The sequence below is a fragment of the Patagioenas fasciata genome, chromosome 8 (assembly GCF_037038585.1).
Source record: "Patagioenas fasciata isolate bPatFas1 chromosome 8, bPatFas1.hap1, whole genome shotgun sequence".
NCBI lineage: Eukaryota > Metazoa > Chordata > Aves > Columbiformes > Columbidae > Patagioenas > Patagioenas fasciata.
In genome coordinates this window covers 14818270-14834357 of record NC_092527.1, presented here as the reverse complement: position 1 = coordinate 14834357, position 16088 = coordinate 14818270, and the positions used below count along the sequence as shown (strand labels likewise).

Sequence of the window (16088 nt, the reverse complement as noted above, 5' to 3'; positions counted from 1 at the left end):
GATGTCTGTAGAAGAGTGACTGGAACAAGTGTTGAAGGTGTCATTCAACAGATGTAACAGAAAGAAATAATTAGTTACTCAGAACAACATGAGAGCATCCTTGACAACAACTTAAGCAAATACTGAAAGGCAGTTTTCAATGATGCTCACTGTTTACAAAAAAAAAAAAAAAGGTAAAAGGCAATCTCAACATTTTTACAAAAAGCGAATGAGTAGAGACACTGTTACTGTGGAAATCAGAAGACGTCAATTCATTTAGATATTGGAATTAACCCTTTTAAAAAAGTCAGGATGACTTTGTAACGCCAGTCTTTCAAGTCGCCCATTCAGTGACATACCTCTTGCAGATCATACATGAATGTGGCAGCCTTAAAGTAGGGGCTATACATGGCATATCAAAAAATATGTTCTGGTATGCCCCAAGATATGAGTAGTTAGTACAGACAAGATGAGCACTAAAAAAACACAGTGTGGATGGGCATGATGAAAGCCCAGGAATAACTAGCGAAACAACTGTATACATGGTAAAAATATTAGTGAAACCAAATATATAATATAATGCTAAGAAATTAGTTGTACATGAAACTGGGAAGTAGGAAGCAAAGCAAAGGACTGAGAAGCTTTTTAGAATACACTGAGAGACAAGCACATGTCTTCATTACCATCTTTCCCAGTATCATATCTATTAACAATGGAAAGACTGAAATCTGTACAGATTGCTACTGTAATGAGTTAAAAAAATCACATATATTCCCAAAAAGTAAGTACTGGTAGAAAACAGACACTGACATTGGGCTTTTCTAGGATGTGAAGACTGATCAGTGGTTTTCAAGACTATCCCCTCATCCAAGCCTAAAGGAAAAGGACTAAAACATTAAAAGATCCAGAGATGACAACCTCACTTAACACACTACACATATCCCTCAGGAAGAACTGGCAAGAGAGGGGGTATCACTGCTTTTAACAGGTGTATTTTCAAAGTGTCTCACTTAATGCACTCATAGTCAGAAATCCTCATCTGACAAGCTTTAAAAAAAAAAAAAATCAAGAACAGATGTGATAGCAAACAACTGGAGAAACTTACTAGCAATTCACAAAATAAATAAAATAAGAAGATCATCCTGGTCAACTGAATGTTTTATCTTCCACACAGTTCTCCCAGATGAAAATCAGACAGTTTATTCAATATTCAGTAAAAATTAATGATCCCTTCCCATACAAAAGATAAATCAGTAAGTTCGGCGAATATGCCTTGATGTGAAAGGCACTTTTGCATGTGCTTAGAGCACTTAGGACAAAAGGTAGCCATGAGTAAGGAATTTGGGGGCTGATAAAAACCGAAAAGGAACATGAAAAGAAGTGTTAACAACCCAATCAGTTGACTACAAATCACTGTTTCAGAAGAAGGTAACCTTTTGTGGTGTTCTAAAACTGGGACTGCATACCAGTTTAGTACTAAGCAGAAAAGTTATCCATGCTCAGTCTGAAACAGAACAGTTATCTGCCTGTTTTCCAAGCCAGTGCACATTATGTTGACATTCATCAGCTAAGAAAAGGAGAACCAGAATTAAATGCTCCAGTTAAATCAAACATGTGAGAAGCAGAAAGACTCTAAAGTGCATTTTCTACTTGTACTACACAGAGGAGCAGCAGCGATACATCATGATCAAATATTGCTACTTGATCAGAGCCCTATAACAGATTATTGCTGTAAAATACTGGAAAAATGGCTACTTAATACTATACCAATAGGATTGCCACCTACCCTTGGCTCACAATTCTAAAGCTAATAACTATATGTATGAGAAACCATGGTACTTCTTTGCACAGACATATGCAGTCAAGGAATAGAAATCTGACAATAGATGTACTGGGGAGTGTAGAATGAATGTGAAAGGTTTGGAGGTTGACACATGACACAAAATCAATGGTTTACCAAGATGGAGGGGCCTGAGTGTGTTCATTCCCACCATGAAATTACTAAATATCAGTGCTTCTGAAAGTAACATTTCATCTATAAGATCAAGCAGGGCAACAAATACACTAGTCAGGGAAAACGTAAATTTCCAAAGTCATGTATCCTCAAAAAAGCAGGCCATTGAAATGCTAAAAGCAGCAGCACTATTACCATTAAATACGTGTTTGGGTTTGGTTTTGTTTTTTAAGGAATGCAAGACAGTACCAGGTCACATTTATTCAGAATATAACCATCCAAGAATTAGTAATACACACACACACAAAAAAAAAAAGAGTTTTCCTACCAGCTGATTTTGGAGTGAATTTGTCCCTGTTGGCTGCACATACTGCCAGTAGCCTGTATCCAAGATCCAAGTCAAATCCTTGCTGAGCTGCCACTCGACTAACCACCTGCAAAGAGAGAAAACTTCATTAGGGGTTATTTGAGCTCTTTGCAAAGTTACATTAACATGCTTATCAGCACTAATGTTGGGCAACTGAATCTGCTGTGATATCCACAAAACAAAAATGGGAACAAATACAATATAAGGCATTGCTCTTCGGTAGTTTTCAGTGCAAGCACAGCACACTGAACACAGGGGTCTTCTGGTCATCTGTTTTTTTGACCACTTGACCTGGTAGTTGCATGAAAGCTGGAGAGACAAAGCTTTTCCAGAAGCAATAATGCAAAAGAAACGTACACAAACATTGTACAGAACAAATTTTACTGTACTTGAGACTTGGGGATGAGAAGTCCCTAAGTGTCTGTCTCTGTGTCACAAGCAGTTCCCGACCCTGTTCCCAAGAGCCGTGCCCCAGGTCCTTTTGGCTGAAACGCCCTCCACACCAACGGGAGCTTCTCGGGCGCTGTGATCACTGGTGCAGTCACTGCATTTCAACAATACCGTGTTGGGAAGTGCATTTACTACAGTCTTAGAATAAATACGTATTTGCCAAACACATTAGATAGAGAAAGAAGATATTTTTGTTTTCTTTTTTTTTCTTTCTTTGGACTTCTGGGAATGTGAGCTGATCTAGAAGAACTAGCGAAAATCAGGCAAATCAAAGGCTGCAGGTTAAGGACTAAAAGCAGTCAAGTGTTTCTCCAGGCCAGCAACTCAGCTATCAGCCAAGAATGCATCCTCATGAAAATCTGCCTAGGATAAATACAATACTGTGGTCATTCTGGCAAACTATGCTGCAGTTACACACAGTAGAGCTTTTATAGTGCTTTTCAGTGACACAAGATGACTTCAGACTCAGAGGTACAGATAAAACAGGTTTTTCTTAATGTTGCCATTACTGCTTTGCATCGAAACAACGGTCAAGGAACCCCACAAGAAACAGAACACTATTTCCTTGGGTGAAGCAAAAGGAAGTTCCTATCCTAAATAGCTTACAATACTAGAAAATACCCTTTTCCCACCCCTATCTCCATCTGAAAGCTTCTTTCTAAATTAACGACCCTGCAATTTTCTGTGTTCAGGACTGGTTCTCCCAAAAAAAACCAGCAGTACAGAACAGAGTGAAGAACCAACATATGCAATAGCCTACAAATGGTAAATAAATGCACTATTCTGCCCTACCTACTCAACACTATTACATGCAGATTACTATCTGGAACTTTTTCCAATATTCACTTTTCCTAATATACACTTTTCCTAATTAACAATAAAGAATCAAATCTCTCTTAAGAAAGAACTCTAATGGGTAAAGTTTCCAGGCAGACTTTCATTGTTTCTGTTGTTCCTACTAATTTACAAGTTACCAGTTTGCATTAATTTATCAGGTGGAAGTGTCCCCTCCTTATTTCCTTTTAACCCTCCCCTCTCAAAACTGAACAGTGCAGAGATTCAGGGAAATGAAATGAGAATTTGGATAATCAGTACAATAATACACAAACTTAGAACACACCTACTGTTTTTATTTCCTGTTTCTCTTTACAAGTACAGCTCTAAGTTTTAAATAGGAAACAAAATTTGTGAGAAAGAATGCAGTTATGTTTGATAAATCACAAAACATTTCCAACTTGGTAGGTCAGCCTTTAACCCTTTACACTTGAAAGTCTGATTGTTGTTAATATCCTGGCTAAAACTCCGGATCCAAACTTGCTCAAAACAGGATTAAACAAGAAAACCACAAACAACCCCCCCAAAACCAACCAAACAAAACCCCACAACAAAAAGAACAACAGCCGAACAACAAGATATCTCGTATTTCAGGCTAAGGTAGCAATAGGAGTGCAGCCTGATGGGTCACTATGAGATCTGGAGGACACTTATACGCTTGGAAATCAAACTGTTCCCCTTTCCTACTTGCAGACTGACAGGTCAGCGTTAGGGATCAGTAGGAAGCAGGGAGAAAGCTCCTCTGAAAAAAAACATCTTGTTAAAGGCTCCTGTGGGCATGTCTCATCAATGTGTAAACATTACTTACACTTCTTTAGGCATCATCTATACTATCACAGAGGAACGCATTTCAGAGTGCTACTCAGGTCTGTAAAACAAAGGAGAAAGGGCTGTCCCATTTTCTGTTTTGAAAAAGCACATTATCATTGAACTACTTATTTTGAAACTGGACAGGAAGGCAGATACACCTGCTCATCCATGAGCACATGGAACCTTCAGAAACACATTGGCTGCCTGTAGGTTTGGTTCATTTTACAACACAAAGCGACAAGTACTGAGACCCTGCTGGCCAGAGGCCAAGTCGCTGCTCTCAACTGACATCTTGCTAATTATGGAAGAAATTCCACAAGGCAACTCAGGAAATACAGAGAATTGTAAAACCCTGAGCCCATGAAAGCCAATCTATGATTGCAATGTCTTCACTAAATAGACTGTAAAGTCTAGGTCAGTCCAAGTCCTAACAACAGTCACACTGCTACTCATTGCTCATGTTTTTCATGAAAACTGCGAGGGAAAACAAATTGCAAATTCGTTTTACCTAAAACAAACAAAATGATCTAAATTTGAAAGAAAGCACTTCCACTGACAAATGGTACAAAAAACCCTTCTGCCTCTCAAATGAGCAACAACAAAACCTTCAGCTACTTGATAGAAAACAGACATTTCTAATAAGACTTCCCTTTTGCCAAGAGTAATTTTCCACCTATATTTTCTTCCATGCACTCTGCTAAATGCAGAGAGAGGCTCTGCAAAGCAAACTGGTGCAAAAGGACTTTCTCTGGGCCCTTCTCCCCCTGTTCTTGGCTATTGTACACCACTCCTCAGCGACCCCCTTGGTCGACACAAATAGGGTAGTTCACTTTTTACTCCTAGTTTCTTCATAGGCTCAAAAATTTTTCCATTAACTGCACTGCAAGTTTTTCTTTGGATTGTGACAGCTAAAGACTTACTTTTATTTCAAAATGCAAGTCAAACAGAACAGATCATCTGTTCTCCAAAGACCCTCTTTCAGGTTGCCTACTGAAGTCAGACACTGCTCACGTGGTACATGGAAGGTTTTCCTCCGGTGACCCTATATGCAAGGGACCTCCTGGCCTTTTAAATTAACACTGAGACTTCTCAGAAATAAGGTGACAAATGCGTCATAGGAACATGATCCAGAAAACACAAAGAACTAACTACAAGACATTTGGTAAGTTTAATATATTCAAGTCAGCAGACCCTGCTGAAATTTACCTTCCAGTGCCTCAAAGGAACTAACGCTGGCAAACCTTGTAAATGCTAATGATTATCTTCAGGAATTCATTCAAGACAGAGACCTAGGAGGCACAGCAAATCTCTGGTTTTAAGACGGTAAAAAGGTGACTCTCAGAAATTACAGGTATCTGCACAGACAACAAAACAAAACCCAGGCCAAAGAGATGTATGAAGTACTATAGATGAGGAAGAAAAATCAAATGCCCAAACAGAAAACGAGGAACACACAACAGAATTCATCTGCTCAGTGTACAAGTGACTATGGTTAAGTACTGGGAAAATGTTCCAGATATTAAAGATCATCAAGCACTGGCACAGGCTAACTATCAGTCCCTGGAATTCAGGGGGCAAGGGAATTTATAAATAGACCAGAAAATACCTGTATGACATCCCAGCCTGGGGAAAAAGCATAGACACCATGTTCCCTTAGGTCATCCCAAGCCCATTCTCAGTGATTCCAGGCACCTGCTGCTGACTGGAGCCACCCAGCTCATGCCGAACCTTGTCCCAGGAGCTCTCCAAGTGCAAAACCTCCTCTGATTTCAGTCTTACTCAGGTAACAGCACCGATCAGATGGGATCATTTCAACACAGTTTCCATTATCCATTCAATGTTACATCTAAGTGACATGACACCACTGGCAAAGATAGTCAGGCTTTCCCTAACTGCTAATTCAAGTTGCACATCAGCAAAAATTCAGACAACATCCAGGCAGCACCACATGTTCAACCACGACTTCCTTCTGCAATGCTGTGCATGCATCTCAGTTGACCTAAGCATACATGCCATAAAATTCCATTGAAAAGTAATGCATTCAAAAAACATAATAGACATAGTTGCCAGTGATACAACAATCATACATTGAGATGATTAACCTTTATTATGTTTGAGAGAGAAGCTTGGGCAAGCCATGGCACAACACTTGACAGTGAGAGGAAAACTATGAGGTTTTAATAATGTAGAAAGCAGAGTAAATTCAGCTACCATCTTTTTTTCTCCTTGCTGAATTTAATGGCAATTTTTTTCCTTCTCCTTTTGCAAGGCTAAGGAGCTACACCATGGCACGCTCCACTCCCTGCCCCTCTTGTCATCACACCACAAAGTACTGGAACAATGTACCTCTTAACCTAACAGGCCTGTTAATCAAAAGAGCTTTATGACTGCCTATTACAAAACTCCTTTCCCATTATGTTGCACTTTCCATGAATCTCTTAACTAGCAGCAGTCAAGAGCACCCCCCCCTGCTGGCATCAGAATGAATTTTACCAATTCAATTTGCTGGCTGCTCAAAACTAAAAATGCCAGCTGATTGCTAGTTCAGACAGCTCTGTGTTCAGCCACTTGTGCATACTTGAAATTATCTGAATGCAGTTTGAAGACTACAGCAGAAATTTTGTAATTAGAATTCTGCAATGTAGATGGTAATTTTTCCCCCTCAGTAACACACAAAGATCAGATAAACAGGAAGCAAATTGAGGAATTTTGCAACATGAATAGTGATCTGCCTCAAACAGAGAAAAAAAAAAAAAGAGGAAAGGGAGGAAGAAATCTTTGTGATCTGAAGTCCTGCTCTGATGAGACTGTTACTCTCCTGTTGCAGAAGTGCTGCCTCAACAATACAGACAATTGAAGTAGGTAAGTAAAGTTATATATCATTAACTAGTTTCTTGCCTTTGATGCTTAAAAATAGACATTACATAGGTTCTGCACAGAGCCTTTGTATTAAAACTAGGGTTTTCTTAAAATATGTTTCCCACCCCACGAGGGGGATAAGGACCATATTTTCCAAATAACATAAACCAGTATCCCTACCATCTACTACTTTTCTTGGCACTTCCTGCAACAGTGAAGTAAACCATGCTGAATAAAAATATCTCCTCCTTTGCACCCTCTTCCTCTCCTCTGTCTCCAACAACCATAAACGTAGAAGAGAAGGTCACGATGCTCAACCCTCTCCATCTGAAATTTTCTCCCAGAGGGAAAGACACAGGGATTTCGCTTTAATTAAGCCACCTGATCACTGGGCCACTGCAATACTGTTGCCACCTGAGTCCTGGCAGACTTTGAACAATGATATGGATGAAGCCTACAGCTGTCATATGAAGAAAGCAATACAGGAATTCCAAAAGCATTTTAATTTGGACAGCAGGACATCTCAAATACTGTAAAGTTGCAAATAAGCCTATGCCTTGACCAATAAAATTAAGTTTAAAAAGGAGCTTTAGGACACCATGAGGTCATTCGACAGGCAGTAATAAGTTATTCGGTAGCATTCCGAGCTGCTCTGCAGCAGAGTGTTCGGTGCCTGCTGGCCGTGCTGTGCCGGTACAGCACGTACACAGCCCCGAGTGCTGCAAACAGCCCTGCGCCGAGCAAACGCACCCAGCGTGCGGGGGGAGCAGCATTGCTACCCTGTGAACTTCTGGCTCTGGGAATCTCTGAGACAAAGACTAAGAGCAACATTTCCAGGGCTCTAAGAGGTAGTTGCATCCTGCCATTTTCTGAGTTATAGATACGCCGAACCCACTCTACCATCTGTAATTACTCACATCCAGATCATAACCTGAAATCGAAATATGATTTTTGAATGTCACATGTTGATTTTTGATTCCACACTTTTCCATGTGAAATAGAATGAACCCAGCCAGGCGTACAGTCAATGTAGCAGCAGATACCTTGTGAACACATTAGCATTAGCTTGACTTAGTTGTTTTTGCTGTTTGAGGCATCCTGTTGTGGAAACTTGACATTATTCAAAAACACTTATTTTTTTCTTTTCTTTTTTTTTTTTTTTTTTAATCAATGATATTTTTCATTACACATCAGACAAGCTAAAATACATTCCTATATCATGAAACTGAGAGCACCTATGTATTTTTTTCCTTAGAATGACCTCAAAAAAATCTCAAGTCTCAGCTTCAGGATTTTCCAAAGAGAAAAGTAATTCAAAAGATTACAGTACCAAGTATCAGCATCACTAAAATATGAACCTACAGCAGATACTTCCATCAGTTTAACACAGATGCTTATTATTTCAGCAACTCTCTTCAGCAATAGAGAGATCTACTAAGAGCTACAAGCAGCACAAAAGATTTAAATGAAATCCATAATCTTCACACAGAATACAACTAGGACTACAGCTACAAATTATGTTTTTCATTTAATTTAAAGAGAATAATTTCTTAAAAAGGCAAGTTCCCCACATCTGATGACTGAGGCAAACCCAACATTTGGAGAAGAATTCTAGAACATTAAGATAGTAGGGGGAAAACCAGCATTTTTAATTACTATTTCAGCACAGGTTTTTGTAGACAAACTGGGGTAGGAAGTGCCATCTTTCCTATGGAAAGAGAGATCCGGGTCCTAACCATAGTGGTCTGAGATGCCAGCTTTTACTCGCAACCCTCTGTTACATTCAGTGCTTTGGCCAAGAGCCAGCTCAGGTAAGCACAAGTTGCTTATCTAAATTCATCCTGCCATCCAACCCCTTGTGGTGCTGGGCTTAAGCCTGTAGGCGCAGTTACAGAGTAAGTGCACACAGCTGTGCTTTCTCTCGCCCTCTATTTGCCTCACAGGCACCCTGTGGAGCCCTACGGAGCGATGAACTCAGCACCTCGTAGCGCTGAAGCACAGGAAGAGAACACGGCAGCGTCGTTATCACCCTTCGCTGAAGACGAGTCTGTACATCTGTCCATTTTGCTCCCAGCTATCCCTCCGTTTCCATTTTTGCTGCAGCACCGACACAAAAGACAGTCAGTGCCCTCAGCAAGACCATTTACCTGTTGTACTGCTTGGCAAGAGCTGACCTGTGGGCTGAGACTGGAGTGGATCCAAGAAAAGACAGAAAAGACTGAGACAGCCTTGTCCAACCAAAGTAGGGTTATTGTTTCAACTGCTGTGTAGTACATGAAGCTGTTTCTTTCAGAAGACAGTAAGGTAAAGCCATATAAGGAGGATGATATTCTTAAATTTGTCAAGAATATTAGCCTTACCATAATATCTCATCCCAAAGAGCTTTATAAACTATGAGCACGAGAATCAATCATAATAAAAACATAACTATGTCTGGTTTGTGGAAAGTGGAGGTTATTTAATCAGCTCCCCATAAAACTATGAAAGTAGGTGAGTTACATACCGAAGAACATCATATCCTTTGCAATTTCAAAATGTATAGAATCAACTATTTCAATTGTAATTCAGTTTCTGGCCTACAGACAGCTCTATTTGATTTGAAAACAATTACTGTTGAAAAATAACACCTAGCTTTCCTTGGCAAATTAGAAGAGAGTTCATTGTCTCTGAGGAAGATGATAATTTGTTTGCACGAGTTCCAGCAAAGCTGTTTAAGGGAACCTTTCTGTAGCCTGTAGCTTGCAAAGAAGAAAATGGATTCAAAGCTTACTGCTCCCTCCTCGACTTTTTATTTATTTGTTGAAATGTGTTTTCTTTATAAGCCTACATTACCCACTTTGGTGATTTTCTATAATGGGTGAACACAAAATTGTAAGCTCTACAATTAGTGCCTGCCAGAACTGTTTGAACACAATGGCAATGCATGTGCAGTCACACACATTTTTGCCAGAAGGAGCACAGCTTTTGGGGCTTAGTTCATGAAAAAATATCTTGTTTTTATAGCACAAGTCATAGCTTAACCAGTGTACCCTAAACCTTTAGTCTTTGATTGTTTGCACTGCACAGAATTATTCCAGTTTTATTCACAGGCCTTGACAGCATCACCTAAAGTTCTTTATCACAAGCAGAAGTTATTTCACCTCTACAAGAACAATTGTTTAAAGGATCCTATATAACAAATTCAAAGTATTTAACTATCTAGAAGCCTGTTTACAGGCCTTATTAGACACCTCTCTGGTGAAACTTCAGCTCTTGTACCAAATCCTGAATTTGGTCTTGAGATCAGAACATCATTCCTATCATCCTTGGTACAATGTCACTGGAGCCCACAGTAGCAATTGTAACTCCATTAGTATCAAGTACTGCTGATACATAAAAATGATTATCTATTGCTAATAGCCAGTATGTAGGTTTTGCACATCTATCATCCTAAAAGAAAAAAAAAAATCACTGAGGAAAAATGAACACTTAGATACATGTTGATGTCCAACACGTGCTGTCTACCTAATTCGTGACATATTCAACCAATTTAAGCACAGAAAACCTTCTGTAACAGCCTATTCTATATATTATTATAAAAAACAGATATTCTGTAAGTGAAGCTGGAAGCTTTTCTGCTGATGCCAAAACAGATGATTTCAAAGACCATTCGTCTGCAGGCATTCAGGGTCTATTGGACAGGCAACAGGAATAAAACCATACCGGTGTTATAAAATAAACCACGTATTACTGACAGTGCCAACATGAAGATGGTATGTAGGATAAACAGAACTTCATTCTAAGAACCACTTCTTAAATCAAAGCACAATTTCAAGTTGAGTGTATTTTTTTCCTTTTTATTAATAGGATTAAATTTAATTGGTCAATTTTTGCAAAAATATCGTAGACAAGACTTAAATTAATCTGTTATACCAGAGGTATCATTAAACTGACTATTCATAATATAGCAGATGTGTTTTGATGCTCTGTCACTATATCTGATGCATTTAGACTTTTCAGTGGATGAGTGGATGGTTTGCTCATTCCTGACAGAGCTTGTCCTTCAGCAGTCATGACATATTAATATATTTCAATTTGGATTAATATACACCGTGTTAATCGCTAGTAGGATATCACAATTTCATATCCTTTGACGGTTCCAGAACAGAGTAGTATACCACTTTTTCCCTGGTCAGAGAGTTAACCGAACAGAATGTCATTTAAAAAAATTATATATCCTCCTGTACACCACAGTGGAGGAGCCTTATAAGAAAAGAAGCATTTTCAGTATTTGTAAAATTTCTGGATTAATGCACTTGCCCTCAGGAATTCACAGAGCTCAAATGTTGTACTGATGGCAGAGACTACTTTCTTTAAAAAGCATATCCAAAAATATGGACATTTTAAGGGAAATTTTTTTGAAGTTAATGTTAAAGACTGGCTAAATAAAACAACAATCCTGTTTCAGTGTTTGAACTGATTTCCAAACTGATTTTTCATTTTTCTTCTAGCACAATCCTCACAAAGAAGAACAGGGATAAACTTTGTCAGCATTAAGAAAAATTGACTTCTGAATACTACAAAATATGAAGCTAAGCAAGCTAATGTGAAATTTACTCGTGATATTCCAGTATTTCAGCTGCCTGTCACACATTTGCAACTTTCTGAATAATCTCCCTGGATACAGACCGAAGTTCTATCATATTTGTTACATAAAGGTAAACACATTTTCCTATAAGAAGACAACAAGCCTCAACACGCACCTTGGCTAAATTTTGAAGAAAGTATTATTTAGAAAGAAGTTACACATGAACAAGCTCAGACAGAAAGATTTTTTTAATAAGAAAATGAGACCTTGCCCACTGTACTGTTACATATTAAGAAGATGCAGCAAGTATCACCCTCTTGAGGTACAACCTCGCAGTTAAGCCTGTCTAATGGGAAGCAGGAAGAGGGATGTACACAGTGAGAAGAAATTAAGGGATATGTTCTTTACAGGGACCTTAAAATTAGGAACAAGAAACGCATATTTGTTATAGTTTACACGCGTTCTGCAAATCCTGCGTATTTATCTAACACAAAGCAAGCCAGCTGGTTAAGCCTCCCCTATTTTTTCCTTGTTAGGAATATAATGAGATGACAACAAATGATAAAGATGTTGCCACAACAAGCCTGGGAAAGGGGGTTTCATGACACCCTGTTTAGATTTCAGGGTGAAGTACTAAGCAAATCAATACATGCTGTTTCAGTCTTCACTTCTTTCTTTCTTGCCAGAAACACTATTTCCATTTCAAGAACTCTGATAACCAGGTATTGTGTGCTTTACCTCACTATTTTTCATGTAGCGTTTCATCCTCGCTTTCCCTGCGCTCTGTGAAAACATTGAATCACTAGCAGTCAGACTTTATTTTGACCCTGCACTTGGGCAGAGCTGCAGATCTGCTTATGTAGAAAGAAAAGACGTTAACAGCAAGGAAGTCGCAGGTCAGATTTACAACGTTCTCTCAGAGATCTGCAGAGAAATACCGTGCACACGTTGCCTAAGTGTACCTGAGCTGAATGTCTCCGTTCTCAAATGCTAACCTGAATATGCTAGTAAAGTTTTAAAGAAGTATAAATAAAATACATTTATGGTGACATCTGATCCTATCGTACATTTTCTCATGCTAGGGATTATATGTAACTAACTTCAAACAGAATTGTTAAGTATCTTATCTTTGGACTATACTAATGTTTCTAACTTTCTTTAATTTTATTTTCTGATCGGAAGAATGATATGCGCCTCCTTAATTCATTGGATTTATTCTTGATTTTTGACACAGAAATCTGAGGGATGCTATACACTTGAGCACATTAAGATGGAGCCATTCCTTAACATTTGGATTTCTGGCAACTAATCTCAGCCTTAGTGTCTTACATCAGCTGCACAGTGTATGAAAATAATCCACACACTTCTGCCTTCCCCCCAGGAAATACAATTATGGTCTCTTCATTAATCATTTTAAAATTTCTATCTCCTTTGTGACTGTTTATCTATATTGACTTGTTCTGCAAATTGCAGTGAAGCATTTTAACACTCCCACTTCAGTTAGAATTTAATTCTTCTAAAGTCTTGACCGCATGTAACAATTTTGAACTGGATCCTACTGCTGGGTGCATGGGAAATAAAACTTTTGAAACAAAAAATGCTGTTATGTACACAATAAAATATATTTTCAATACATTATAATGAAGTTGGTTTAGCAACTACAGTGGTCGTAACAAAAAGGGAATGCAAATAAAAGCACTGAGGTCAATAATACTGTTGAAATTAGTACATCAGGTTTAGACCTGCAGTCAATGTATGTAACAAAGCAAGCCCAACAGGCATGTCAGAAACAGTGCTGGCTGAAAGTACTGCATACTTACGACAGAAGACAAGTTGTCCTCCAATCTCACCGAAAAATGAGCAAAGGAGAATAAATGCCTGAAAAGTCCATTAACTCCGTAAGAACGCAGCTTGCTTGGCCATTTCAAACCATGAAAATAAATATTGTATGTGTATATCAAGTAACCTAATCCATGCACTTGTAAGTAATCTAAGTATAAATGTTTTCCCCTTTTATGATTATATTGTTCTTACTGCATTTTGCTTCCTGTTAAGTAATGGAGTCAAACAAACAGCTGTTAGGATCCGGTTTCACATGTTTAAGGTAAAGTGACAAAAAACCCCACAAAATCGAGATTCTGAAAATCAAGTTCCCTTGGCCACGACAGACTGCATTCGGTATAAAACAGAGGGCAGGAACCAGTGCCACCGAGGGAGAGGACGTACCGTCAAGCAACCCATCAGGCTCTGCTCAAATGGTCTCTGGAAGGCTCTGGGGTCCCCGCACCAGTCCAGGAGCTCTGTTGCTGCATTATGGAAGTTTGCAGGGTTCTGTAAGTGCTGTAAAGGGAAGACAAAGCAACACAGTAAGTAACATACACAGGAGCTGACATGGTCTTTCCTATATCGCATTCATGCAAAGTTTGGAAACTAGGAACAGCGTATGATTTGGAAGCAAGACCTTAAATTGTATGGTGAGCACAGAAAATCCTACTTCATTTTTATTAATACTTATGCAGATTTTCTAATCTTCTGATTTGAACTCATTAGAGGTGAGCTGTAGCTGAAATACCAGAGCTCCGCTGAACTCCCCACAACATCACCTCTCCCACCTGCAAACCATAATGGGTTCTACTCAGGATCAAAACTGTCAGAATCCAAATCGAGGGAAATTTCAGCCTTACGTACAAAGTCCTTGTCTTGGGTTCATGCCCCTTTCCTGGGACATGCCAGCACAGCCATGCTTTCCAACAAGCAAGATTTTAATTTCTGCCTGCCAGCTAGGAGTCTTCAAAAATACCAGCGACAGCGCAAAGCGCGCTTATTATACTGATCCTTTCTAGGAGTTTTGGGTTTTGTTCATCATGATGTATCACCATGAGCAATCTGGGTGATCAGCTTCAGGATGATGAAAACTGGAAGATTATTTCTTGACTGAAGTGTGGTGGATCACCGCCATGACTGAAAATGTTTCCACATGCACAGAAAGCACATAGAAATTTCAGAATGGAATCCTACCTCTCCTGATGAGGACAGCACAGTTTTGAGAGAAAAATCTGGTTTTGTTTTGAAATACGCACAGGCAGTACATTTTTTTAACCATTACATTAATCTCTACCTTTGTGCTGAACAACCTGTAGTCCTATTTTTAGAGTCATTTAGTAAGCTTATAACTGATACTACTGTTCACACTGTCATCCCTCACTGTGTTAAACTGCCAAAGTATTACAACAGTTTAGTAGGAGCGGAGAGGGGACATAGGAAAAAAGGGATTCGATTCACATGAATAATATTGCCACTAAATTCTCCAGCTCTGGTGATGCCAGATGTTTCCAGGAAAACTCCAGAAACAAGAAGTAGAGAGTGCGTGTATCTAGGAATTGTTGGTATCTTTTTAAGTAGTAGTTTCATAATTCTTGGGATTGCTGAGAAAAACATGAAGATGAGATGAGCAGTCTAGCTGGAAGGCACAAAACCCAAAGGCATCATTTTTAAAGTACATCATTATTTTTGAATCAGTTGCATAATTTGGGAAGACATCACTGCTCATTTCTAAGCATCTGGATTAACGATAATGTGCGCAATCTATTTTTTCCCCTTATCCCCTCGCGCCTGAGAAGCCGCATGTATTAACTCTACAACAAATGAAGGAAAAAACCATTCTTCCCATACCATGTTTTGAGGAGTTCCCAAGCTGTAAGCTTTTGGATCACATTACTGTAATTCTTATTCAATGAAGGCTCTTGGTCAGAGGCCTTGTTTTAACAAGAGAAGGCTGACACGTGGGGCACGGATTTTTAAAAGAATAGCAGAATTTGAGAAAGTAGACAGGGACTGTGGTTTTCTCCCTCTGCTCTACAAACATGAACCAGGGCTCACGGTGCCATCCAGTTTGGTAGCTTTATCAAGGGCTGCATTCCAGAACATTTCTTCACCAGCTGATCGTCTGGTTGTTGGAGGAGTCCTACAGTTGTGTATACAAGTTAAAGAATTCCAAGCAAATAAACATAAGAAGCCATTATTTCAAGGCTTTGTGAAAAAAAAAGTCCCATGAAGAGGCAGCAGTTTAGATTATGAATCTTGTATGCACAAGGGAATAGGAAGCCTTTTTGAAGGCTTCATTTAATCCTCCAGAGAAGTGGTTGGCTGATGCCAGCTCTCTCAGCGTACAGCGCTCCCTCCGCACGCCACTGTCATCTGCAGCCGAGACAGAAGTTGGTTCAAACCCCTCCTACAACAGCACGTGTAAGCTCCATTACCATCAAATA

The 16088-nt window shown here is 39.2% G+C and overlaps 1 protein-coding gene across 8 annotated transcripts in view; it reads right to left on the bottom strand.

The window, feature by feature from the left end:
- ZMIZ1 (zinc finger MIZ-type containing 1) overlaps positions 1 to 16088 on the bottom strand; it is a 345891-nt gene that overhangs the window by 126898 nt on the left and 202905 nt on the right. For all 8 annotated transcript variants that reach the window (XM_071811737.1, XM_065843042.2, XM_065843046.2 and 5 more), the window contains 2 exons: positions 14047 to 14160; positions 2262 to 2367 (listed from right to left, as the gene is read on the bottom strand). In XM_071811737.1, coding sequence (XP_071667838.1) covers positions 2262 to 2367; positions 14047 to 14160 — 220 coding nt within the window. The remainder of the gene's footprint in view (positions 1 to 2261; positions 2368 to 14046; positions 14161 to 16088) is intronic.